This window comes from Phalangium opilio, unplaced genomic scaffold (genome assembly GCF_054372755.1).
Source record: "Phalangium opilio isolate 3A_F unplaced genomic scaffold, DU_Popi_V2 ptg000031l_1, whole genome shotgun sequence".
Taxonomy (NCBI): domain Eukaryota; kingdom Metazoa; phylum Arthropoda; class Arachnida; order Opiliones; family Phalangiidae; genus Phalangium; species Phalangium opilio.
Window position 1 is genome coordinate 6,649,162 of NW_028324158.1, and position 27,898 is coordinate 6,677,059.

The 27,898-nt window shown below is 36.7% G+C and overlaps 3 protein-coding genes across 3 annotated transcripts; 2 read left to right on the forward strand and 1 right to left on the reverse strand.

The window, feature by feature from the left end:
* Window positions 1-742: 742 nt before the first annotated feature.
* Window positions 743-21,122, forward strand: LOC149690292 (O-acyltransferase like protein-like). The gene is made up of 15 exons (XM_089870501.1): window positions 743-914; window positions 3,614-3,765; window positions 4,369-4,674; window positions 13,143-13,375; window positions 14,831-14,945; window positions 15,617-15,704; window positions 15,767-16,083; window positions 16,140-16,233; window positions 16,366-16,458; window positions 16,529-16,694; window positions 16,768-16,847; window positions 16,972-17,094; window positions 17,149-17,269; window positions 17,340-17,669; window positions 18,259-21,122. The coding sequence occupies exons 1-15, from the start codon at window positions 820-822 to the stop codon at window positions 18,517-18,519; spliced, it is 2,574 nt and encodes an 857-aa protein (XP_089726627.1). The 5' UTR covers window positions 743-819; the 3' UTR covers window positions 18,520-21,122.
* Window positions 20,001-22,853, reverse strand: unc-119 (unc-119 lipid binding chaperone). Its single transcript, XM_089869778.1, has one exon. The coding sequence runs from the start codon at window positions 21,968-21,970 to the stop codon at window positions 21,230-21,232; it is 741 nt and encodes a 246-aa protein (XP_089725904.1). The 5' UTR covers window positions 21,971-22,853; the 3' UTR covers window positions 20,001-21,229.
* LOC149690294 (1-acyl-sn-glycerol-3-phosphate acyltransferase alpha-like) lies at window positions 22,097-27,570 on the forward strand. Its single transcript, XM_089870502.1, has 7 exons — window positions 22,097-22,102; window positions 23,023-23,045; window positions 23,458-23,591; window positions 23,659-23,840; window positions 24,482-24,577; window positions 25,433-25,505; window positions 25,600-27,570. Exons 1-7 carry the CDS (start codon window positions 22,097-22,099, stop codon window positions 25,782-25,784), a joined length of 699 nt encoding a protein of 232 aa, XP_089726628.1. The 3' UTR covers window positions 25,785-27,570.
* The last annotated feature ends 328 nt before the right edge of the window (window positions 27,571-27,898 follow it).

Genomic DNA, 27,898 nt, shown 5'->3' on the forward strand with positions numbered 1-27,898 from the left:
GCGCGCGAATACTTAGGCATCTTATACCTTCTCTCTGATAAACTAGATATCACTTCTTGGTATGAATTATTTGAATCTGTGATGCAGCGAAATGAAATTTTCAAGTTCCTGAAAAATTGCTCATCTTTACTTTGTTTGCTCCTTCAGTCTTCCTTAACTTTCATTTTAGTTATCATTAATGAATCCTTTAGAATTTTGTAAAGTGAAGGATGGTTAAGCATGGAGTAGAAAATGGAGAAAGTAATTAAGGATAATTGGGAAAAATAAAGCTATCAGTCATATAAAGGGCGAACTTGCTATAGTGCATTAATAATCAATATTGAAAATTTCGTAGTATTTGCATTATTTATGAACGGTTCATGTCTCAAACATTTATTGATTATGGAGGGTTTCGTACTGTACAAACATGAAGACAACATAATTTTGATTACGTATATACAGGGTGTTTCTGATAAGTCTGCCATAAATTAAATATAGTGTGTTGTGTTCTTATGGTCAAACTGAATGGAAGGTGTCGAAGAATATGGGGTCTACATTTAGTTACTGAGATGAGATATGGGCTCTAAAATATTGATTGGTTTCTAATTTATGGCAGACTTATCAGAAACACCCTGTATATTTTCACTTTAGAATTAATCTGATTTAATTTTTTTTTTTTTTTCGAATTAACATGCTCTCTTTCGAGATAGTTGCGCATCCCTAATTGATTAGTATCAGGCAGGGACCATTCGTTTGTGTAAAATATAATTTTCCATGAACATCATCATAATTTATTTTTTTTAATCTTAAATTATTTTATATAAGGTAATTGATTAAAGAATGGTACTGCAATCTATCGAGAATATCTCTATGCGTAATTATCTAGTAAAGCAACCATTGTTGAAAATAAAAACATACAACAACAATACAACCGAGTAAGTTTTTTTTTTCAAAATCTTTAATGAATATACTTATCTGTAAAAACCACTGGTCACTGTATTTCCAGAACCCCTTGAGCTATGATGTTAAAACTAGTTTTATTTATAGAAAGAAGTTTGTTTATCTGAAGTAAAAACTAAATTTACCATATTCAATGTATTTCTGAGCTATATTTAGATTGAAAAATCTATAAATACTAATTATGAGTTTAGCTTTACTTACCATAATCTTAAAACTTGACACTTGTGAAAAATGCTAATGTTTACAATCGCTTTCAAGTATCCAATCATGGACGGTGAGTTATTGTAGAGGACTAGAATTCGCTAGTTTTAAACAGTACAAAACTTTCTCCATCGAGTAAGTTGGAGGATATATATGAGGGAAAAAAGAACACCGTCCAAGGTCATTGTTTCCACGTGATGTTTGGACCTTTTAATGCTCTATTCAACCCTTAGCTTCATATAGATAGTGTGCAGCAAGTGTTGCCAGGTATTTTTGAGTGCATTTCAACCGCTATCCGAAACAGACTAAAATACTTGTAGTTCTGTTGGATTCATAAGCATAACAGTCAGTTCAAAACCTGCAGGAGATGCTCTCACAAATTACTGACAACCCGAAGTGCATCCCTTTTAGCAGGGAGAAAGAGGTTCGACGGAGCGGTAATGATGGGCTACCTGCGTCATGCAATGAAAGTCCCCCAGTGTACCTCGCGCACGCCCCTACCATTCAGTAGGCGATTGTCAAGTACTGCCGTGTAGCGCCATTGTATTTGTATACGACCTAGCTTCTTTTTGCAAAACACGGGGGCAGCCTCGACGTTTATGTACCGTACGACCCTACCGAAACGCCACTAAGGATGCTGGGAGGAATTCGTTGCCGTTCCATAAAGACTCCAACGTTATAAGTATGGAAATTGCGGCTCCATCACCTCTCTCCTTCAAGCCTTTAGTCCACACAATACACGTTCATCAGTATGATATGATAATTCTATGGTGACCTTGTGAGAGGATATCGCCTGATCGGTATACAGGGGTAAAAAAGGCTTATATTGCTGGTCCTCTATAATTCATCGTCCATGGTTCAATGAAAGTATTGTGTGGAACATATCTTCCGTTAAAATTTAAGGAAATAAACTTTCTATTTACCCCCTTTTTTATCGTTTGTTGAAAATGAGCCGCAGACGATGAAATATTTCCTCTATTTCTTTAGGGGCTAACTTTTTTTTTCTTTCTTTATTTTTGATATCACCATGATCTCATATATGAAGATATAAATACATCTTAGTCACTATAAAAGGAACTTATTTGTATAAATAAATTTCTCTCGCTCCAAGTTCATGGTTATTTTCAGGCGATTTTCATAAAAGATTATTATAATTTCTCGATAGAGTTTTTCTAACCAAGAATAAATTATAGATAGCAATTATTTTTCTTCGACTTGGACGAAAAATATTTTATTATTTAAATTTTTCAGTAATATTTCATATGGTACTGTTCTTGTTAATAAATAAATGAAGCTTATTTAGATTAACGGTTGTTTATAACAAACAGTTTTATTATTTACGAAGTTTTGTAATTAAGGAGTTAAATGCTCGCTCGGACGAAACTGTATGACTTTGGTGCTCAAATTAAGTGGCTATTGTAAGAACATTTTATCACTGTTGTTTTGATCTTTTTAGACTTGCATTCAGTGTTAGAAGCTACATTTTTTAGATCAGAGCCTTAATTCAGTGCAACAAACCCAAATACTTTGAAAATTTTATTCACTGACAAAAAACAAACGTGTTTGGTGTTAGCATAACTTCATAAAATATGTTCCATAAGTTTGTCACTGGTTACTGAGAGCTTGTCATGAAGTGACGTAGGTGAAACGTCATAGATTCTTGTAAAGCGAGGGCTTAGTATAGACTAAATAGGAAGATGAACTGCAAAAACTAGTGTAATCAATTGAGAGAGAACGCAACAAACATAAAAATAAAGGCTCGGAATATAAATGCTTTGAAAATTTTATCACTGAAAAACAATCAACAAAAGTGTTTGTACTTGTCGCTACATTTTTATATGATCAAAGCACCAATTTTACAAACACATTATCAGTGATTTCATTTCGTTAACAATGTAATCGAAATTCACATCTCTTCGGGGTACTTTAATTAAGTTCCATAAAACGTTTACAATTGTTTAATTAAGGAATTTTAATAACTAACTTCCTGCTGTGAATTTGCCACGCGAAAGTGGGAATCGACCTTTCGCTCCGCCCAGCTGTAGCTTTAATCAAACTAATAACCTGGTCCGTGAGAACTTTATTTAAACCAATAAAAGTAAATTGTAAAAATAAAAATCACCAGCATTCAAGCAATACGTCCCAAAAGTATGTCGGTATACAAGATGACCCATTTTGAACGTTCTTCGACGTTGTTATAAATCTGGGAGATTTCTCCATGCTGGGTTTTTTTCTCACAAAATTCTCACTAGACTTAAATTCTTATTCAACTTTCCCCGTTTAGTTTAGTTTGACCCGATTCACGGTGGTGTTTCAAGAAGTTGTTGCTCTTAAGGTATTTTTGTTGTAGGTTTTTCCCATTTTGACAAGTGTCTGTTGCCGTTAAGTTCGTTATTTTTACCGTATGCCGCCTGCACCACCGTTAGTTCGTTAATATTTCGGTTTTAGTGTTAGTTGTAATCATGGATTACAGGACTTTCTACGCGTTTTGTTTGACTTGTTACGTGATTAGTGGAGTGATTGTTTGTGATAAAGTGAATGTGAGTGAATTAACTTCCGGGCAGACGAATGAGACAGATGTTAAGCCTTTGATTACCAGGAGTTCTTCAACGTTGCGGAGTTCTGGTAGGAATTGACTTTAATCATACTAAGCCTAATTTTAATAATATCAAGCACCGTGATGTTTCGTCAAGTTTTGTTTTAATGTAATCTGCTTTATAAATACTGATATAGATCTTTATGATTAATTAATGAAATTTGGCAGTAAATCGTAATTTAAGAAGAGTTACATATGTGAAAGACTTAAGCAAATTTCAAGCTCAAAAGAATACGTCATATTTAGCAATTTAGTCACCAATTTTATTGTGTAAATACTGCTGAGTTTTTGAGCTATTTCAGAAGCCTTAGTGTGACGTCACCCATGCTATTTGCAAATAGAACCAAAGCGGTACCAAACATGGCCGCCCACTGTCAAAAGCTAAGCCCGTGACGTTTTACCTAGGCACTGACGTCACAACTGAAATAGCTCTATTGTCATTAAAAACGGGACAATGTCTGGGGGATCTAAAACTGGTCTAATTTTTTCTATAGGCCTACTTTTAGTTTTTTGAGCAAATTATTAAGCACCTTTTAGTTTAGTCAATAGATAATGGTTCGTTTTTACGTATCCAATATTTAAATCGAAGAAACACGTGTGTTAATCTCTGTATTAATATTTTATTTTTTTAGCCCTTCGTCAAGACAAACTTGTCGTCTCAAAAACCAGCAATGAAATTGCGGAATCTGCCAAGAAAACGCCGGAAGTTAACTCCACCGAAGCGCCTCCCCCTGAAACGGAAGAAAGTGTGGCCGAAATATGGCGAAGTTACCTGTCGGATACTCAACGAACTATGGACGAACTAATAGCCAAGGCCATTCCCTACCTCATGTCCAAAAGTAGCGGCAAATCTGGACCCGTCATTTCGCCATCTTGTATGGCAACCCTTCTCAGAGTCGGAATGGGATTACGTCAAATGAGAAGCTGGGCTGTCAAAAGTAAGATTGTTAATTTATTTCTAGTCTGCGTAATTAGTCAAATTCCCCTGATTACGCTTAATCGATCGGGTACTGTTTTGAAAGATAACGCGTTGTGAAATCCTTTTAAGTGCAGTCAAAGGTGCAGCATAGTTACCTTATAATAACTCTATTAGCGCTTAACTATTTGCCAAAGCGCATGCACGCGCTTGTGCGTTTTTGTCCCACGTCAAGACAATCAAGGTTTGTGGGTTGATTGCTGAGGATTTAGTAAGTACCAAACAGTTATAGAATTCACCCTCCCACGGCATCTGAAGATCAATGAGCAGGAGAGCAAACAAAAAGGGCTCACTCGCCTGGGAAGAATCATGTTACATAACTGAAGTATTAAGAGGATACAGAGTGTCATCCTTCTACTATTATCCCCTTCTGTCGTTATGCATTTTCAAATGATAATGGTTGATATAGCTCCCCCCCCCCCGCTAACAAAATTATTTCAGACAATTGTTTTGTTTGTACAAGTCTCGATCGTTGTAGTCTCCATTTCTCAAACAAGGTCAAAGTGTTCCCCAAAGTACCATTTATCAAATTACTTTAGAAGAACGCGGTCAAATTCTATAGTAGCAGCCAGCCGCTTTCTCATCTCGGACTCTCGACTTTCGAGCGACTTCCCTTTTCTTGGTTTTTAAAAGGCTTAGGTAACTCGAGCGTATTTCCAAATCCTAACAAAAAGGAGCGTTTTATTTAGCCCTTTCATTAATTTTCTCGTGACTCTGTTCCACGCGAGATTTTTGTTATTTCCGTGCTTTACCAGTTTATTATGAATGCTTAGGTTATGCCTCTTCCACGGAAACGACCTCCGGAAAAGTTTTATTTAGACTAAGATTTTAGGGCAACGGTAGCGCCAATGATGTATTTTCTTCCTATACTATCATTGGACAATTATCTAAGTTTATATATGTATATTTGAGAAAGTGTTTTGATTTGTTCTTTATGCAAAGTCACAAATATTTAATTTCCAACTGTAGTGTTGATATTAGCGGAAGGGGATAATGGAAGAAGGATGACACTCTGTATCCTCTTAAAACTTGAGTTATGTAACATGATTCTTCCCTGGCTCATGCACCTTTTTGTTTGCCCCCATCCCCTGCTCATCAAACTTCAGATGGGTAACTATCACACCGTGTAGGGATGAATTCTATAACTGTTTGGTACTAAATCCTCACCAATCAACCCACAAACGTTGATTGTCTTTACGTGGGATAAAAACCACAAGCGCATGCCCTTGGCAAATAATTAAGCGCTAATAGAGTAATGATGAGGGAACTATTTATCGTGCATGCGATTCGGTTTAGTAACCTTGCTCTAAATGTAAAATGGATGTTGGGAAGAATCATGTTACAATCACCCCGCTTTGTGCTTGTACACTTCCCTCGAAGAGAAGCATTATATACTTCCGATATCATGGGCCCAAAGACGTTTTACCGTTTATTTAATTAAAGAAATGCAATTTTATTGTTACATTAATAGTACCGTCGCCCTAGGTTTTCTCACGTAATTTAGAAACACGCAAAGCACCGAAAGTAATACCAAAGTGAATTAAGGTTTTTGATATAAGGTTATAAACATTCTGTATTATTCATTGTGGCTGGGTAAATTTTAACAAGACTGCCATTGGGGAAATGGTTTAGACTCGGTGGCCATTTTTATTTTTAATTGTACGATGAATAATGTTTATGTAGTCAGTCACGGAGATGTATTTGACAAGTAGACATTCATTACCAAAGCCATTTTCTAATTACGACCGTTCACTAAAATCCACCTAATATATTTAATTATAACGAATTGTATATTTTCGTCTAAACGAAGATACTTTTAACTTCAGTTATTATGTGTTTTTTAATCGAGGGTTACGCGTTAGGCTTCACTGTGAACCACTGGGAAGTACCGTTATTGGACGCCTAGTACCATGTCCAATAGATTTACTCCCCAGTGCTTCGCCTCAAAGCCTAACGTGTAGTGTTCATTACGAAGACATAATTGCACGTATCTTATTTAATATTTTAGATAGAAACATGGTTACAATTGATATATATTCATTATTTTACACGATTTTTCGATTAAAAAGGAAAAAAAAAATTCTAGACTGAATACCTTTAAAATACCAATTCAAATATTAAAAATAAAAATTACAAGTACTTTGTCTATAAATAACGGTTACATCTTTAGGGTTAATGATACCATTAAAATAATCGAAATAAGCGTGAAAAAATACAGAGTTCATTAGACTTCCATGAAATTAACGGTGTACCTTAATTCTGCTATTAAATACGGCTTTAATTGAGAATTAATCGAATTATTTCCGTAATTTAATTTTCTATTAAGAGAGTAAAGTGTTGTATCGCCCCTGAGGTGAAATTTAGATTCTAATGACAATGGAACTGGTCTTAATTTCGGAGGAGTTTTGATTCCGGGCCAGTAGAAGATCCCCGTTGAGCGCGAATAATGAATAACGCCGGCAAATCCATTAATTATTTTTCCACTATAACGTGAGAGATTGATAGCGTACCACGTGACTGATGCCTTTAATTAAGGAAGTTAAAACTTAGGGCTATAGGCTGAAATGTCATTATGTTACGTTTAAAACCTTGAGGGATTTTTTTCACGTCGACAAAAATACAACGAACGACATATCATTGAGTTAAATAATAATCATAATTTATCCTAAAGGTATCAAAATTGTAATTGAAAATATAAATTTAGTGTTTAAGTATATTAAATTAATTTTTATTGAATATTTTAAAGTAATAACGTAAGACATTCATTAGATATATGTTGCATAAGTTTGTCACTGGTTACAAACTGGAGCTTGTCATGAAGTGACGTAGAAGGCCATAGGTTCGAGGTGAAGGGATGCCTGGTGAGGCGCTGTTAAAGGCTTAGAACAGACTAAATAGGACTAGATGGAAGTCCTGCAAAATTAACCACCGAGTGTAGGACTTCAATTCTCGCTTGTCGTTCTCGAACTAGCTCGAGCTGTAAGTCTCTAGAATTGCGAAGTATAGGAAGTCTCATTCTTATGGATGGAACATATTTTATATACTTATGGTAATAACCAGTAGCGTCGCTAGGGTTTGAAATTTGGGGGGGGGGGGCTAAATCTGGGCAAACTAGTTATTATAAGAACTTAATAAAAAAAATTGCATAAATTGCAATAAATTGGAAAATGTGTAGACCTTTAAAACTATCCGTAAATTTGTGTCAACGTGAAATTATTCACATTTTAAAGATATACAACCTTTTATTGATAAAAATGGAACCGATTACGAAGGATTTTCACTCGTCTTAAGTTTATTTTTAGTTTTGGTTAGCTTTTAGTCCACACTATTGGGACTCCCTTCGAAAGAACATGAAACATTTTACTTGTCTCCATCTGTTCTTTTCTTCAAAATTGTCCTGTTTGATATTGAAATTCATCTCTGCAGAGATGAAACTTAACGAATCTATCATTATAATATTTTATATATTGCTACAGAATTTTAGGTTGCTAACAGCAATTTTTGGTAGGGTTTACGGATTATTTTGGGGGGGGGGCTAAGTTTGGAATTTGGGGGGGCTATAGCCCCCCCCCCCAAAAAAAGGCCTAGCGACGCCACTGGTAATAACAAATAAGTAAAGCATTAACAAAATTCAAGAATACGAAATACCGGACTAGAATGTTATTCTTTATAATCGATAGAGCGTATAAAATAATGAATATATCAATTGGAACCATGTTTTTATCTACAATAATAAAGAAGATACAAGAGATTAAGTTTGTAATAAAGTTATGGACTTTTGCTATTACTAAAAGTACTATAATTAGCTTTGCAAAGAAAAGCTGTCGGAGCATTATTAACAGACAAAGCTGGGCTTTTATTATTATTATAATAATAATAAGAAGAAAAAGATCAAGCAACCAGCATAGGGAGACGGCTTCTGTCAGGCAAACTTTGACCCCGTCAAAAGCTTACTATAAATACAGCTTATCATCGATTGGTGTCGGTATAGCCATTCTTGGAAAACCGATGAAATTGGAACCTGTTATGGCGTGACGTATGTGGGCTACCAAAAAAGTTGAATTATGGGCCCATTTTCGTTGATTCCCCCTCTTAAAGGCCCTTTTAAAATTTTGCTTCTGGCCTACATAGACAAGACGTACAAGTCTAGAATGACGTTACCAGAACGTGAATCAAATTTCGAAAATAGGCTAGGCAGGCAGGAGATTCCCAAACAAGGGTGCCGAAACTTAAATATAGGGCAATGATGTTGCTAAAACACTGGTGGAAATCAAGGGACCATGCAGTCAATCAGTGTAATCATAAGCTTATAAGATATGTTCCATAAGTATGACACTAAATACACTTCGTAATGCTAGAGACTTACAGCTCGAACTAGTTCGAAGGAGAACGACAAGCGAGAATTGATTAACTACACTCGGTTAATTTTGCAGTCCATCTTCCTATTTAGGCTGTACTAAGCCTTTGACAACGCTTCACCAGGCGTAGCTTTACCTCGAATCTATGACCTACGTCACTTCATGACAAACTCCAGTTTGTAACCAGTGAGAAACTTATGGAACATATCTTATGATCTTATGGTGTAATCGATGCACACACAGTACACTGTGCGTAATGAATTACACGTAGCCCATGATCAGTGTACATGGAGTCTTAGTGATTAGCCCCTCGGTGGAAATCTGAGATTATTTTGATCTGTTTCATCAGAATTAACAAATAGAAGTGACACTGGAATTCATCTTTCGCATTCTGTAGTAAGCTTAATAGTGTTGGACCATATAGTGACGTCAGTGAAGAGATATGATTCTATCTCCTCTTTCAGGAAGGAATATATCTACAGCTAGTACTAGGACTATGAATCATTGTGTAGCCATTTTCTGAACATATCTAGGCGGATCATCTTTATGTATGACGTATTTTACCTTGCAAATAATCTGTCTCGCTGCTCGTTAATTGCACCTTGCGGACGCCTGACCTCGGGTTGCTACCAAGCACCAACCAATGAAATCACAGTTAGAAAGACGTCAGCAGAATTGAGTTCTCAAGCCCGGCCCACAAAACCCGCATAGAAATTAACGTTGGAACTGTGAGGGCACAATGTTTCCTATTAGCTTTATGCATTCCTGTCTCTTTAAGTATCATTGCTGCACCACAATAATTTCCTGTATTGCTTAGAACTATGTTTTCCTGTTTATATATCAACCATCTCAATTATCTTTAAAGTTTACCGCTCTCGCTTGGTACCGACAAGTTACGTGATTGGCTCACGGACTAAATCGATCGAACATTTCGGTTTTTTCTTCGAAAACGCATCTTAGACAGGCTTATAAAGGCAATTCGAATCGAAAGTTCCAATCTACGGTGGTAAAAGGAGACTGAATTTCTTAACTGTAGAACCAATTTGGGTTCAGGGAGCGATTGTTAGTTAATGGGGGACGAACGAGGCTATACCGTTTTGCTTCTTTAAGCAAGCTAATCACGCGAAGAAAGCTATTATTCTTTCGTGTTGTAACAAAGAAAAAATAAAAAGGAGAAATTGAACGATCGAGTTGAAAGTGTACATGTGCTTTCTAGCAGAAGTATATAATACTTCTCTTCGAGAGAGAAGTGTTCCAGAAAACAGGCGGGGTAATTGTAACCTGATTCTTCCCAGCATCAGATTAACATTTGGAGTACTCAAAGTTACTAAACCGAATCATGCACATACGCGATAAATAGTTCCCTCTTCATTACTCTATTAGCGCTTAACTATTTGGCAAGGCGCGTGCATGCGCTTGTGGATTTTTGCCCCACGTCAAGACAATCAAGGTTTGTGTGTTGATTGCTGAGGATTTAGTACCAAGCAGCCCATCTGAAGTTTGATGAGCGGGAGAGCAAACAAAAAGGTGCGTGAGCCTGGGAAGATTCATGTTGCATAACTAAAGTATTAAGAGGATACAGAGTGTCATACTTCTTCTATTATCCCCTTCTGATTCTAGCTAGAGTTGTCCGCTTTTGGGGGAATCTAAAAATACGACCTAGAAATTGATTCTGAAAGATTTTCTTTCGGGTATAACACGCCATGGCCTTTTAGAGAGTAAAAGAACTGCATTAAACCGAATTTTGTGTGAAGTTATCGGTAACCATCATTTGTTGACCTCTTTCCATTCATTTCATAAGAGATGCCAACACTACCATAGGAGGGGAGGCGGTCTTTGGTTATTTCCTTAGTGCCAAGAACAACCGATAGAGGTAGTGCTAGTTGGCTAGCCTCCTGCGTGAAGCTAACACTCGAGGGCTCCGTCTGGTCACTGGTGTTGCCTCTTGGTTGGCAAGGGAAATAACCTAGGATGTGTTTCACAATTAAGTTTGTTGCTGGTTACAAATTGGAGCTTGTCATGAACTTCATGAAGTAACGTAGGTCATAGATTCTCGTAAAGCGACGCCTGGTGAGGCGCAACTGTCAAGGCTTAGTACAGACTAAGTAGGAAGATGGACAGCAAAAGTAACCGAGTGTAGTCAATTCTCGCTTGTCGTTCTCGAACTAGCTCGAGCTGTAAGTCTCTAGCATTACGAAGTATAAGTAGTGTCATACTTATGGAACATATCTTATAAATTTATGCTAGGAGGGTGGCTTCCCGCCTGTGTGTTGACTTCTCTGAAAGTAATTAATGCAAAGGTCTATTATGGGTGTACTCAGTTTTTCATAACAACAAAAAGTCAGTATCTTGGTAACAATTAACAATGAACTCGCATGAAATATATCGTTTATGTGTAAACCTTTGTTTTGAAAGTTCTTTGCGGTGTTAGCTAGGCTTCTCTATTTCGTCAGAAATTTGCTGAAGTTAACGGTAATAGTTAGTTTAGAGTGTAAATAAACCGTGCACAGGTTCGATAGTTGCTTTGGTATAACGTCGGCTGAGGGAGTTTCTGTTTCAACCAGTTGCACTGAAAACAAAGTACTTTTAAGACCGAGATGACATGCACTCACGCAGAGTGCATAGTGCACGCGTTGTACTTTAGACAGTATTAAAGTAGTTACATTTAATCTTAAAAGCCCTACCCTTGACCCAGTGATATTATGATTATACTGCAATCAGTATAGGTGTATATGGAATCTGAGTGTGAATAGCCCCTCGTATAAGATCTACTTCAGGTGTAAGTTGTTTTTTCTATTGTTTGAACAGAAGGACGTTAGCTGAAGTGTATTATTTCAACCGTTATTGAAATTGATGTTAATTTTAAGACAGTTCTGGTTACGTTTCATTATGAAGCCTTGGAAACCTTACCATAAGAAAACCAACCAGTTGTTAGCTAGGCCTACTGTGTGGTAAAACCACAACGTAGATCATATTTTCTAGGAAACGTCTCAGCAGGGATGGATTTAATTTTAGAAGTAGGAATGGAGAACAGAGTAATTTGGGCGCGCGTCATAGTCCCGGACCCCCTTCCCGAGACGGGGGGGGGTATGAACATGGAGAAAGGGGGGAGGAGTCGAAATCTTGAGCCGAACTCTGCCCCGATCCGCGATATAATTTCCCACAGAAACGGGAGGACGGGGTGGGTTGAAAGAGTGGGGGTCGCATCATCCACATCGTGGTAAACACACGTGACCTAGTTAGCTGGCGCCGTCTGTGGCACCATGGTGGCGAGTTTAATTTAATTGCCTTCTGGTACTTCGTGGCGCGTAGATTTAAACGGAGGAACGGAGGCAAGCTTTTTGTGAATTAGGTAAGATTTCACGTATTAATTATTTGAATATGGGCATATACTGCGTGTATAAAAGCCAAAGTTATTATCTAAAACGATGAAAGCCTGGAACCATGCTGCCACTATATTTTGAATTTGCTAAGTCGAGACATGGTCGAGAGAGGGCGTGATAAATGTAGCCAAAGAAGCATCATGGTGGTTTTACCACAGTGTGGAAGAATCTTTCCCCATTCCATCCCCCACAGTTTTCTCCCACTTGGGGGTGAAACTTACTACGCATAGTGACCGAGAAACACTACTCAATTCGACTCCTCCCCCCTTTCTCCATGGTATGAAAGAAGAGGCGGGTCATAGCGACAGAGGTAAAAAGGAAATACCTATTTTTCGCCGGCCCCATCAGCAACGTCATCAAAACGTAGTTTAAGTGAGCCAATAAGATAATTTAAACTTTTCGTTACGTGTTGGAGGGAGGGGCTCTTTACTGGGCTACGAATCGGACTGAAGTAAATACTAACCATTCTCCATTCCTACTTCTAAAATTAAATCTATCCCTGGTCTCAGCAAATTCAGTCCAATATTTCATAAAAAAAATCTTTATGTTTAACTTTTTTGTTGATTCGTTCAATAGTTCCTCGGGGATATTTCACTGTGCCTAATGACTTTATATAATCAAAAATAATATTGAACTATTAAAGTCAACGACTTCTTCCATAATTGAATTGATTATTTGAATATTTACAGTGCTTGATTCTTGGGGTCGTCCGCCGGCTGGACTCCTGAGAGGCTCCATTTCGGATTTGGGCGATTACGACGAATGTCTGGACATTGTCGTTAAAGACGATTACAATGGAGATGAGAGATTCCGAGGTCAATATTGCAGCGTTCACACAAAGTTAAAAATGCCTCCGAAACCGGATCCATTCACTCTACGGACCAGATTCTACCATATGGAAAACATCACAGACCCCCAACACGTAAGACACCATTTAATTGACTCAAGAATTCTTGAAATTCTCCAAAGAAGAATATACGCGACTTTAGACGTAAAATTAGTTCTTTTTCCATCAGAAAAGATAATAAAGTTGTTAGAAACCTCGGCCTACAAGGGTATCTCATGGGGACCTAAGATGGCTCTTATACAGGGTGTTGCTGAAACGTCTGTCAGCAATAGACCATTTCGATGTAACTAAGAGGGAAAGACACGGGGGTAAAACTTTGCCTTCCATCTCTCTTTTTAGCGCCCACGCTGTAGGCTTTTTGTATCATGATAGTGCACAAAGACGGCAATGTATCAACCCCCTGGTATTACCTACCCCCTTTTTTACGTCGAAGAGGTCTATTAATAACGTGCTCTTTTGCGATTTTGAGTCGAAATAGCTTCTTCGCAGACCTTTTAGAAACACCCTGTACACGATACGTTCTTGATAAAAGCAGTAGCGCTTAGACACAATGTTATTATCCCTAATAACGGTGCGCTGATCATCAGGTCAATTTCGGTTGAAAAACCGTTTTTATTTGAAAGTTTTTACAATAGATACGCTATGATGATTAGATATCAAGATTAGATATTTATTCGGTCTAATGCTTTTTTGATGGGCAAGGTGATGTTTTTCTGCTGTTTAGCCCATGCGAGCCCAAGAAATATTTCAAGTGTAGAGTGAAACTCATTTGGCTACTAGATCGATTTTGATGGGCTCTGTTATATTTTGAAAAAAATTTCAACTTCCTGAATCCTGGGAATCTCGCATAGGAGGGGGCCTAAATTTCACTATGAACTATTTGCCTCTAATCGGTACCTTCCACTAATGACAATGAGCAATTACTCGCTACAAGAAGGAGATATTAGAAGAAGGATGACACTCTGTATTCTCTTAATAATTTAGTTACGTAACATGATTCTTCCCAGAATCATGCACCTTTTTGTTTGCTCTCCTGCTCCACAAACTAAATTAAGATGAGTAACTATCGCACCGTGCTATAGGGTGAATTCTATAACTCTTTGGTACTTAATCCCCAGCAATCAACCCACAAACCTTGATTGCCTTGACGTGGGACAAAAATACACAAGCGCATGCGCCTTGGAAAATAGTTAAGCTCTAATAGAGTAATGATGAGGGAACTTTTTATCGCGTATGTGATTCGGCTTAGTAACCTTGCTAAAGTTGCTATAATAAATGTTAGTATGGTTTTGGGAAGAACCATGTTACAATTACCCCGCCCGCTTTGAGGTACACTTCTTTATTCAAGTATTATGCATGGCGTTGCCACATCGGAAAAGGTTCAGGATAAAACTAGTTGCTCTAGGCATATAGATACCACGAGTAATCGGAATGGACCACACAGGTTTAATTGCTCTTTAAAATCTGATCAATCACAACGGTTTCAATACAAATTATCGATTGGATTATTCGAATTGTAAATATTCTTAGGTCCTTCACGATACCATGAAAGATTTGGCATTGATGTTTCGTAGCGAAACCCGGTTGGGGGTTTGCTTACCATCAACTTGCACCATTGAAGATGTAAGCGGAATTTTCACAGCCGGTAAGTTCTCACAATTACCGAATCACCCCTAGGGTGCGGAACAAAATACCAAAATGTACCCTCATTTTAAGTTTTTAATATCACCGCGTTGGTGCAGTTGTTAGTCTTTGAGAAATGTTCAAGGATTAGTTAAATAAACCATTTTAATCATAGGTTGGTTCTGATAAGTCTACCATGGTGCGTTGTGGGATCAAACTGAATGGAAAGTGTCAAAGAACGTCATAGGGTCTACAACATTTAGTTACGGAGATATGCGCTCCAAATATTGATTGGCTCCTACAAAAAAGAAATAGTCACACATGTGCAGTAAGACATATCAGACAATTTAATTTTCGTCAATATAAGAACGTTACAGAACCATTATCTAGTAGAAGTGTACTATTAAATTTGTAGAAGTGAGCTTTCGCTGGTAAAGTAAAGCTAATTACGCCACATGTCTGACTATTTCCTTGTGTTTAGGATCCAATCAATATTTGGAAGCCCATAACTAAATGTTGTGCACCCCATTTTCTTGACCCTTTCCACTCAGTTTGACTCCCTTTAACTTATGACAGAATTATCAGAAGCAACCTATGCATAAATATAATCAAGACACATATAACAGAAGACATGATTTTCATGAGACTTGTGTTTTAACAAGGGGTTTCGCGATGATATGAATTATTTTGCAGCTTTGAGTAATCCGGTTACATCCGTCAGTGTTTCTGGTTGTGAAGTTAAACGCGATGATCGAATAGAAGCCGAGCAAATTGTTACCTTGTAAGTAATTTCAAAATTATGTACATAGATGAAGGAATTTCTTCAATACTAATCAATTTTAGAACCATATTCGTGGCACTTCTGGCAATTGTCCTGACCTCAACAATCCTTGACATGTTGAGCGGGGAGTCTCCCGCTATCCCAGCGCTTCGTAATTATATTCAAAATCAAAATGGAGACACTAGTAATGACTGGCTTACCTCCGAAACTCTAGATAATTTTAGCCCAGTCTTTAAGCACTTTTCCATGTACACCAATTCAAAACTCCTATTTGATACCCGAGGAGCTAAGATGATATCTTTAGAAGCTGCGCGATTTTTAAGCATGGGATGGTTATTGTTGGCCCATACTTATGGGTTACTAGAGAAGGATGCATTAGGTACAGATTTCCTAAGCCTAATTGAAGGTGAATTTTAAATAACTGGTTCGTTTTAGCCAATCAGATGAGGGTTAAATCAATGCTGGCTGAATTCCCATTTCAAGTCATTACCAATTGCACATTATCGGTTGATACATTCTTCGCGGTAGGGTTAGTAAAGGATATGTCCTACTGTCCTGGTCAGAGTAATTAGGCTTCATTTTTGCAAGCCTAATTAGTCTGTCTGGGTAATTGGTAGAATCATGGATGGTAAGTTTTTAATTAAACTTAATGACAAAATAGTGGTCTACTGATGACCTACACGACACTAAGGTCGCTACAAAAAACTGATGGTAAATTAGACTTTGTTCGATTCATACTGCGTCGAATTTTTCGGTAGGTTACCTAAGTACTAGTGCTCCAGAATTGTGGACAATGTTTTAAATCTCCTATTTAAATTGTGTAGAATTCTTCCACCTCTATTATTTACCTTGGGTATACTTTTCCTTATGCCCTTGTTTCGTTCTGGACCTTTGTGGAACGAGGTGATGGGTCAGGAATTAAACAAGTGCAGGGAGAGATGGTGGACAACTGCCTTTCTCTTAACTTCTTGGGTACCATGGGAAAAAATGGTTAGTTTCGTTACAGGGCATTTAATTTCCCTACTCGTAGAGTTATGTTAGAATACTTTTCTTCAATCAACAGTGTTTAAGTCACTCCTGGTATTTGTCCGTTGATTTCCAACTGTTCTTGATGACACCCGTCGTTCTTGTCATGCTCTACAAGTAGGTTCGATTGCTTGAAAATGTCTTGTCGAAATAAGGTCAAACACATTTTGGTCTTTTACGACTCGCCTCATTTGGCAATAAGGCATTGTTGAAACTCATTTTTAGACTGACTTTGTTTTAGAAAACCATTGTTGGGTCTGTTATCCGCTGGAGCTAATATTGTAGGCGGTGCTATTATACTAGCTGTATTGACAGTAGTGTATCAACTGGGACCAACTTACGTCTTCGTAACGCCAGAGGAAGAGTAAGTGTATTTCGTCACAACCAGACTAGCACTTAACCATAATTCTGTTCATAGACAATCTAATTGGATCGGGGATGTGACTTATTATAAACCATACGGTCACGTGGGACCTTATTTTGTTGGGGTCCTTTTCGGATATGTTCTGTACAAATACCCTAAGTTAACCTTTACCACCGTAAGTACTTCTAAACTTCAATTAATTTAATTACTTGTGAAATTTAAAAAGATGTTGATAAACATTATAGGTACAAAGAGTGGTGGGATGGTTATTAGCCATGTTCTTGATGTTCATTACACTTTTCGGAACATTTTCTTGGAACAATGGTCACTTACCTAGTATTTACATCAGCGCAATTAGCCAAGCAACCTTGAGAACTGGTTGGAGTTTGGGCGTGGCTTTTATGTTGTACGAATGCGTTAGAGGATACGGTGGGCCAATCAACATGATCTTATCCTGCAAATGCTTTTTACCGTTGGGAAAGATAAGCTACACCATGTACCTGTATCAGTTTCCGGTCATATGGTACCGGAATAGTGTCAAGCGACAACGGATGTACCTGAGTCATTTTGAAGTGGTAATTATTGATTTTGAAATTTTATTTGACTTAAAACTGGATTAGAGTAAGTTGTGTCTAAGTGGTAGAAAGGGTGTCCTAACTGATGGGTCGCTATAGCATATCTTTGGGTTGTTAGTGAGGGTTGCCCATTGGGACAAAGGTGTAAACATGAAGGTAATTACGTGCACTAAGAGCATAGCGCGTGACTTTGCGATTAAAATGGTTAGATATCGGTCGCCCTAAAGTCATTATAGGAAGCCAACAACAAAAGATTCGGTCCACGTAAAGGTTAGCGTTCAAGCCAAGTTATATCATCAATTTATTTGGCCTGTCTGTGGTGCAATAGACACGGAAACCTAGGCTACCTTCAATAATGAATGACACTTGTAACAAACTTGTAGCGCTATCTCCCAACCAACCCTAACTCAATTAATCAGGATAACCACAACCCAGTAGGGAGTTACATTTTCCCAAACAATAGGAAAACAGACAGTCACAAGCAGGTGCTTCTTCTTTCTAAATGAGTTTGATAACTTTATCATCGCGTGTTATGTCTCTTATTTTTTTTTTACCTTCCCCACTATCCAATAAAAACAAATACCAACAGGTGTACGATTTTCTGGCGAGTTTCACCGCTACCCTACTTCTGTCCTATTTCGGTCACCTGATAGCGGAAGCTCCATTCTTGTCGTTGGACAAGATCCTATTTCCTGGAAATAGGAACAAAAAAATTGCGACGGAAGTGATTTCCGGAAATCAAGGCAGAGACAATTTGGCGGTGGCTATCGAGGATGGTAGTGTTGCTGTAAGTGTCAACCAAAGCGATAAAATTGACAAGGCACCCGTCAGTTTTCAAGCCAAAGTTTGAGGCTTTTTAGACCTGAAGGAAGTTTGTCGACGAGTAATGATCGATGTATTTATATTGAAACATGTTTATATTTTTAAGGCGTATACCCTTTGCCTACAATAACTTGTAAATAGTTTTATTTCATATATTTTTTTTTATTTTCGTGTATGTACATACATTATCGCGGATCCATGGGTTGTTGAACTTAATATGCACAGACCTAGGAGATGGTTTGACATATTTGAAACTTATTACTGTGTTTTTGCGAATACAAGACTATAAACGCTGAGCAATTACCTTAGCAAATCACTGTGCATAAAATACTAAATAACACCGTTTTTCAAGTTAATTTATGAAAGGGACCAATAATATACTGTAGAAAATAGCGAAATACCATGATAATAATGAAAAATAGTTTTCGCTGTAATAAGACTGTACTTAAGGAATTACACGTAATCTTTAATATTACTAATCGGCGTACAGGTAATCTTTGAGTATTTGTTCCTCGAACTTAACTAGTACGTATTCGCTAATAGAATTTTTCCAATCCGACGCCATCTTGGAAAATGGTGGCCAAAAAAAGTATAGCTATGGATACATGTAAGAACCAAGAACCCAAATAAAAGTAGAGAACATTTAAAGATAGTAACTTGACTTGGCTTAAGACTGAACATCCGGGGTATGTTGATCCAAAAACGTAAGATAACTTCAAATTCAAACAAAAGGACTTTGCTGGACTTGTAACGTTGAAGCCCAATCTAACGTCTTTGGACCATATACCAATCAATGATAAGTATTAACCCTATATCAAACGAACGATAATGCAACCCCCCCCCCCATTTGAAAAGGGTGTACAGAGAAGCCTTAAAATGCAGAACCAATGCGATATAGCCGCCCATTGCCAAAGCTAAGCCCATGACGTTTTACCTAGGCACTGACGTCACAACTGAGATAGTTTTATTGGACTATAGTGTAGTAGTGATCTCGAGTATCCCCCTCTATCACCACCATATTTGCTAGAATAACGACCCAGAACAAAAGTAAGACCTCGTGGAAACCGACGATGTTCTTAGGTCGTATCAAGAAGTGATATCTAGTTTATTAGGGAGAAGATATCAATTCACCACATTTCCAGTTTTATCTCCAGTCCAAACGTAGGTCCGGAGTTAATCCCCGCTCTATATTACAACCAGCATCTCATTGGTTCTTGAAAACTCACGTCAGCGTGGCGACGCTAATGCCGAAAATTCCGTATTTTCCGACTGAGGAGAGGATGCGAAATGGCCCGGCCTCCTTTTACATCCCCCTCCTGTATTTTGAAAGGGGGAGTGGGACTATGGCGCGGGAATACTTAGGCATCTTATACCTTCACCCTAATAAACTAGATATCACTTCTTGGTCGTATATATAAGTTCTCGGTAGACGAATGCAATGCACTAACCCTGATAACTGTATCATGAAAAGACGCAAAAAAGTGATGATACAATGAATGACACAAGAAATATTTTCAAATAACGTGTTTTATTCAGTGCCCATATATTATTAACTTTTTATAGCCATATTTATCATTTGGTCCAAAAAACAATAAACAAAAATACACAATTAAATTCTCGCGTATATAGTTTTAATTATTTTTTTTACCTGAAGCTTAATTAGTAATCTAATGCATTTAATTATTAGAGCCTTATATTAATATATTAAGCTATACTATTTTTCTTTTTCTTTTCATTCTTTAAATTCAAAGATATATGTTCAAAACGGGGACTAAATATATATATTTACATATACATCTGAAAAATTTAATCAGCAATATATTTCATTTTATTTGCCTATGTTTTTTTTTATCCTTTTACAATCACACTCTATAGTTTTCTTTTTAATTATTTACGATAAACGCTATAGTTTTGTATAGTAACATGGGACTCATTGAATACACACTGTGTAGAGTATTTTTTTTTATCATATCAAAAAACCTTTATTTTTTTTACGAAGTATCGAATTTTTAAGTCTAAAAATTAATATAAAATGAAAAATAGCTATTAATTAATTTAAAACAAAGGCCAAATATATATTTTCAATTAAAACTCTTTCAAGACTAGAATTAGAAAAAGATCGAATGATGAAAAATTTTAATTTAGTAATAATTTTCAATTTATGAGCTTCATTTTATTGGAAATTTTGAAATGCCCTCGTTAAAGTTTATTTTTAATAAGTTGGCATCAAGAACGGATTCATGCTGATAAGAACATAGGGCAATCTTTATCCTCGCGTACTTGGTTGAGAAGATTCGTCTGCTAATATTTATGCCACGTGTCTAAAAGCATACATTTCTACATAGGGCAATATCTTTATCCTCTGGGACCATCCTCGCGTAACATGGTTGAGAAGATTCTTCTGCTAATATTTATATCACGTGTCTAAAAGCATACGTTTCTATAATATATATAGTTACTGCAGACCGTCATAGATGGCGGAATGAAGTGACGCGAACCTACACCAAGTATGCTAGGAGGGGTACATAATATCTCGTGCCCTATGTTCTTATGAGCATGAATCCGTTCTTGTTGGCATTGTGAGCAATATTTTTAATTGAATTTTTTCCTTAGTCAATTTTGATGGTTTTTATCCGGTTTAATTTTTGCGTGACTGGATAGTTAGTTTAGTTAATTAGTTAAATTCTGTATGTTTTAGATTATAATTGTTGGACATTTTTTTTTACGTTCATTGGAATTTATTGTTGAAGTCCCCCATTATACGCGTAATCAGCTTTATTATGCATAATAAGTCGATCATCAACGAAATAAAAGCTATCAGATCGAGTTTCAAAAGGGTATTTGATCATTTCTTCAATAGTAGCGGAATTAAGGGTGGGAAACTCGTAAATATGCTCGCAAGTATTCTTGCTATTGGGAATGCAAAAACCAAACTCAAAATCAAAGGTTTTGAGAAGTTTCTCTCGAAAGAAATGACGCTCGATCATTCTAAAACGATTTACGGGTTGTTCTCCAACCGTAAATTCAACGGTAGCTCCGACAGTTTTTAATTTGAGAAATTGAGGGGTGAATTGATAGCGAACGAAACGACCCGCGTTAGGGTCCATTTCTTGACCCACTTGTTCGGGATCAAGAGCATCTTCGGTATCTTCAAACTCAGGGGGTGGAGGTTTGGCTATTTCAAACAATATAGTTCCAGTTTCCAAATCGCGAATTTTAAAGCGAGTGAAATCAATATCGTAAACGTTAGCATCGGGAGAACATAGATAGTTTTCAGTCACTTTGTTTAAACGTAAAACATCATCGGGGCTTATAAACTCTTTTTGTAGTAATTCTTCTTCGGTTGAAGCTTCACCCGTTATATTGTAATGATCTTTACGCGATTTAGATTGCCTACCACTCATAATACCCGACTTTTTCTTAGTAACTGACCCCGAAGTGTCAGCTACGTTACTCCCGCTTTTCATGGTACTCATCATTGGGAATTCCTTAAAAATCTTTAAATTGTCTACTTCAAAAATCTATATTTTAACCCTTTTATACTAAGCACTATGGACTTGTAGTGAAATATAGATTATTTTCACGCGAAAAAATTAATAGTAAAGATGAATGTAAATAATACAGTGACGAGATACACTCACATTCTTGGATTACTCTGCAGAAAAGTTTGCTTTGATTTCAAATTTCTGCTGTCAATGTCTTTTTCCGAGTTTCAAATTAAAACAAAATGCGCGTAAAACGGTTTTATAGTTCATATTTGTCAATATTACAACGGAAAACGGAATGAATCCCGATCACTACGTACGCCTATGAGCATACCATCTCTGTGACTCTGTCTGGCACCGAAGTACACTTACCAGGGGATAGAAAACAAAATTGTTGTCTTGACAACGCCTAACAATAAAATTAATATGATTGGTTAATGACTAGGGCCGCGACCTTCGAGGTTATTTTATTCCAACTTGGTTTTAATAATTTATTAAACATTTATTTGCCTTTACTAACGATAACGTAAAACTCTTTTGGTTAAATTATAATTTGTATTTATAATGCGATAAAGAATTTTCAGATTAAACTCGGAGGCCTAAAATAAACTTTCAGCAGGAAAGCTTGATATTTTGGTACACTGCACCGTCTGCACGGGAGTAGCGTCACGTGACTGTTGTTAAGCCTAGAAATAAGCATCTATAGAAATGGACAAGAGCTACAATCCCAGATTTTTCGTTAAAACCATGAAGCTTGTTATCTCTTTCCATAATTATTGCAGTTTTTACGTTAACGGGGTTGCATTTAACATTAATATTTCATTTTGGGGCGCTTTGAAGTCGAAATTCTAAATTAGAAAATATGTTTGTTTCTAAGCCTAAAACTCACGTTTCATGTATTGAGTCATTATCAACCAATCAGAGCCTTCAATTCAAATAAGAAAGAATGACGTAATTACCGCCATGTTAAATTTTTTCGGTCATTGGCATTCCACCATTATTCTACAAGAAAAGCGCGTTGACGAAAGGCTGAGATTTTTCTGTAGTACTTTTGTTTTATAATTTTTGAGTAAGTTTATAGCATGAAATACTGTAATTATGTGGTTGGTGAAAGGGTTTATTAATTCATGAAATAATTGTGAATGGCAAATTGGTTAGAATGGGTTTGTGGTTTTATTTTGTTCATTATAGTTGTAAGTTGCTTGAGTAGTACCGCCAAATTCTATGTAAGGGTAGGGTGCTATTATTTAACGCTTGTTATTGCACCCGCTGTCTCTCTTCCGCCGGCATTCCTGACGCCTTTTACTCCAAATAATACTTTGTAAGTCTTTTACTAACAAATTCTAAATTTCTCTTGGAAAGGCCAGGCCACTAAGCTCTTTGTGTAACGTCACCAACGTGTTTAATGTTAAGCCTTGGCTTACAACCTCGTAAATTACGATGTTCAGTAACTAAACAATAAATAATTAAATTTGAAATAGGTTGTGTTCGTGGGTTTTTCGTAACTTTCTACAATGGGTTTATGGTATAGAATGGGTTCTAAAAAATCCCAAAAACATTCCACAAGGCTCTTGTATATTCGTAGTAAATCATCAAAGCTCCTTAGATGTACAAGGTAATAGAAATCTCAGGCTTTGTCGTAAAATCTCAATCCGTTTACATCCGAATAAATATTTTAATAGGCATGATGAGTTTGTACCCTAAACTCCACCCATATGTTTCAGTCATGAAAAGAGAATTATTTTGGACCGGTCCTTTTGGAATTTTATGTTGGCTTTCAGATGCTGTTTTCATAAATCGTTGTGACACAGCCGCATCTCGTGATATACTCAATCGAAAAGTTAAAGAAATTGCTAAAAAGGGGGTAAGAAATACGTTTTATTTATAATTTTAATAAGAATGACGAGACTTAGAGTCGCCGCTTGGAAAAATTTCAATTTCCATTGAGGTGCTGAAGTAACTCGGAAATAAAAATTTGATTCCTTTGCTTGGGTTAACTTAATCACGTGGTTAATTCTGAAAACTCGGTTTCTGACATATGTGCATGGATGAAGAATGCGCGTGAGGAAATTTGTTTTCACTCTACAGGATCGGCAACTCCCTATCTCGAACGACAGCTTATTCTGTATATACTCTGTTACAACATCGGTTGTCAGCACGCGCAAAGCTAGGTCTCTATGTAATCTAGCGTTGCGCGTGCTGACAAGAGACAAAAAACTTCAGGATATTTTAAACGTTTTAAATCCTGAAGATCCTGAAGTTTTTTGTCTCTTGTCAGCACGCGCAACGCTAGATTACATAGAGACCCAGCTTTGCGCGTGCTGACAACCGATGTTGTAACAGAGTATATACAGAATATTTTGTCGTTCGAGATAGGGAGTTGCCGATCCTGTAGAGTGAAAACAAATTTCCTCACGCGCATCCTTTATCCATGATATGTGTATTTAATTTAATTAAGAATGATGTATAATTGACATTCTGTTTTTTTTTTTTTTTTAATTTTAGTATCGTATGTGGATTTTCCCTGAAGGTACAAGAAACAACAATGGGTCCATATTGCCTTTTAAGAAAGGAGCATTTCATATGGCTGTAAATGCCCAGGTAATTAATTAGTGTAGGTGTAGAAGTAATTAGAATAGAATCGAAGCTAGAGTCACCCTTTAGTTTGAAAGAATTTCAAAATAGCTGAAGGGTGCTACAGTGTATTCGAAAATAAAAAAAAGTTTAGCTACTTTATGCATCGTGTCACCTAATCAGTGCTGTCCCGATCACCTTAATTAGCTACAGATGTTTAATTGCAGGGTTCATACAAACCTGGAAAAATCAGGGAAATAAATAGTTGACAAAAACCTCAGGGAAATTTATAATTTTTAGTTAAATTCAGGGAAATTTGTGTCTAACCAAACAGGGGCCGAGTAATTAAGCAAAATGTTCATAAACATTCCCTCCATAGGGTTAACATTACACTAAACTTTGGAGGCTCATAACTCTGGTTCTACTAGAGATAGGGGGATGTCCTGTGAGTATGTTATAGTCCAATTTGTCCCCCATCCAACCATACTAAAAACGTAGGGCTACGACAAACAGGGGCCGAGTAATTAAGCAACATTCCCTCCATAGGATTAACATTACACCCAACTTTGGAGGCTCATAACTCTGGTTCTACTTGAGATACGGGGATGTCCTTTGAGTATGTAATAGTCATATTTGCCCCATTCCCCCCTCCTTCGTTAACATTTGCTCCATAGGATACTCCATATATGGGAAAAACCTGTAGAATTCAGGGAAGTATATGGGGGGAGGGGAAACCTGGAAATCTCAGGGAAGTATATGGGGGGAGGGTAAACCTGGAAATCTCAGGGAAATTTGTTTCCCAAAAGTTGTATGAACCCTGTTTAATTATAGTTTTGTGCCAATTAAACTCTGTTTAATTTAGCCTATTTTATCTCCATTTAGATCCCCATTGTTCCGGTAGTTTTCTCAAATTATGAATCATTCTACTCCATCACGGAAAAAAAATTTGATGGTGGTTAGTATGAAATTTTCATTACTTAGTTATAGTTCCGCCATAGTCTAAAAACTGATCATATAATGGAGAAAAATGTGTTTGTGTTGATCTAAAGGCGAGGTGACTGTCACCATATTGCCACCAATAAGCACTGTTGGCTTAACTTCAGAGCACGTCAACAAATTGGCGGAGGATTGTCATAGAGTCATGTTGGATTGCTTTAATAGAGGCAATGGCCCTTCTAAAGCTGTGCCTATTGCTAAAGCTTATCCTCAAAAAGGCAGCACGCAATTAGGCTAAACTCCCCATGGTCTTAATTAAGGTTAAAGGTCTCATCAGGATATGTTAATTGTCACACTAATGTTGTGGTAATTAACTACACCTGCTATGATGAAAAAAAAAAAGAAATTTATGATGAAGTTTTTCCATGATACATTGGGGGAAACTGTGATATTTCAGAGTCATTTTCTGAATTTATTTATTTATTATTTAACTTAAGTCTTTCCATGAACTTATAGCTACCAGAGTTTCTATTGGATTTGTATGGAATTTTGGGAAAATTGGGGTTTGTGAATTGAAATTTGGGAAGTGTCAGGAATTTCTTATGTTTTGGTTTTCTCAGGGAGGTGTATTGTAGGAGGAGTAGAGACTGGGCCTTTAGTTTAGTGTTGGGCATCATTTTGGTGCATACATTGCTTATGTAAACAATTTCTGACTTCATTTCTCTATAGAACACGTGTTTTAACTTTTACACAAGACGTCATTTTCTTCTTTCCTGACTTAACTCTTTGAATATATTGCATATTATTGTTCGTATAAATGGAAATAATAGTAAAGATATAAATTTAAAATTTTAAATGAGATCTGCAAAGGCTTGAGAAACTCCAGGGTGACATGGACTCCATGCACCAAAGACCGAGGCTTAATATAATCTTAATCTCAACACCAGGGTTGTACCTTAGATTTTTGGGAACTTACTTTCCCCAATAGTAAAACGTACTACCCAATGGGAGGCTTTTTGAAAACGTGCTTTTCTCCCTTTGGGGGTATTAAAATTTCCTTCCCCTCCATGAAAGGCTTTTGGCGCCATCTTGCGGCGTAATTTTCGTCCCATAGATGCTAATGTTAAAAAATTGAATTTGAAAATGTACTTTCAAACATCAAAATGTACTTTTCGTACTGAAGACTTTAAAATGTACTAAAAAAGTACAATTGTACTACCAATTGTACATGTGGCTTGCCGCCATCTTTCTTGTTTACATGGGCTCGTCTAGGTTTGGAGGGCGGGTCAAAATTTATACCCCCTTGTTATGGACAAATAAGTCCTAGCTTTTTTTTTGTAGAGGGGAAGCTACATGTCTCTACTCCTAAAAACTTAGAGAGTTAAGGATTCTTTTTTATTTTATGTGTCTATTAATTCTAAATATGAACCTGACGTGATTAGGATGGCTATGGTTCCTGAATTACATTGAAAAGTTGGGATTTTCAATCCAAAAATTTCATACAAACCCTATTTTATTAATTTTATCTTAAAGAACTTTTAAAACTTCAACCTAAGCTTGTCTCGGCAAAATAGGAAATAAGATGTGCAATTAAGCCTGCCATCTTTTTCTTTTAACGAATTTAATGCTTGTATATCCATTTATATTAAAAATGGAGTTAAGCATGCGTGATTGCAGTTTAAAATCGTCACCACTGCAATTTCCAAGTTCTTTACTATGAAATTTAAACTCGTCTTGACCTTTAGAATTTACTTCACACGAGTAGAAATTTTTCTAAAATTTCTTAAAAACGCCTGTAGGAGTTATAAACAGTATTATTTTAACAAAAACCTTTTAAGGTTTTTACATACTTCCCGTTAATTTTCAGTTATTTACAAATTTAAATGCAAATTAGGAGCTTAATTAGCTTTTAAAACTATGAATATATTCCTATTAATGTCCTAATATTATCTCAATTTAAAATCTATTTTGCTTCAAAATACGTAACTATAATATAATATATAAAGTCGTTCAATGTTATTTTTACAAACCCGAAAGGGTACATACAATATAATGCCTTGAAATTAATAAATTTATAAACTTTATTCGATCAAGTTTGATGAAATCTACATTAAAGGGACACTAGATTTTGTGTTTAAGCTTTGCAAGGAGGGGGGGGGGGACTGACGGAAATCTGGTAATTTATGGTAAAATTTAATTGTATTGCCTAATCTAGTGTTCCTTTATCAAGGGAAGAATTTAAGATAAAAATCTTTAATTTCCAATGATAATTAGGGAGTAGGCCTAAATCATTCTGGTTTCTTAAGGAACAGTGGTTCTTCTGTTCGAAAATTTACCCATAGATGGCAGCATGTGGTCTAGACCTACAATATCTTTATTTGGAAATTACCCCATTAGATGGCAGCACGTGGT

Excerpts from the sequence above, each read along its gene's own strand:
- unc-119 (XM_089869778.1), bottom strand. The coding sequence starts at position 21,970 with ATGATGAGTACCATGAAAAGCGGGAGTAACGTAGCTGACACTTCGGGG.
- LOC149690292 (XM_089870501.1), top strand. The coding sequence starts at position 820 with ATGGTACTGCAATCTATCGAGAATATCTCTATGCGTAATTATCTAGTA. Across the intron at positions 4,675-13,142 it reads GAGAAGCTGGGCTGTCAAAA|TGCTTGATTCTTGGGGTCGT; the intron begins GTAAGATTGTTA and ends GAATATTTACAG. Across the intron at positions 15,705-15,766 it reads GCCGAGCAAATTGTTACCTT|AACCATATTCGTGGCACTTC; the intron begins GTAAGTAATTTC and ends AATCAATTTTAG.
- LOC149690294 (XM_089870502.1), top strand. Across the intron at positions 23,592-23,658 it reads AAGCTCCTTAGATGTACAAG|GCATGATGAGTTTGTACCCT; the intron begins GTAATAGAAATC and ends ATATTTTAATAG. Across the intron at positions 25,506-25,599 it reads GGAAAAAAAATTTGATGGTG|GCGAGGTGACTGTCACCATA; the intron begins GTTAGTATGAAA and ends GTTGATCTAAAG.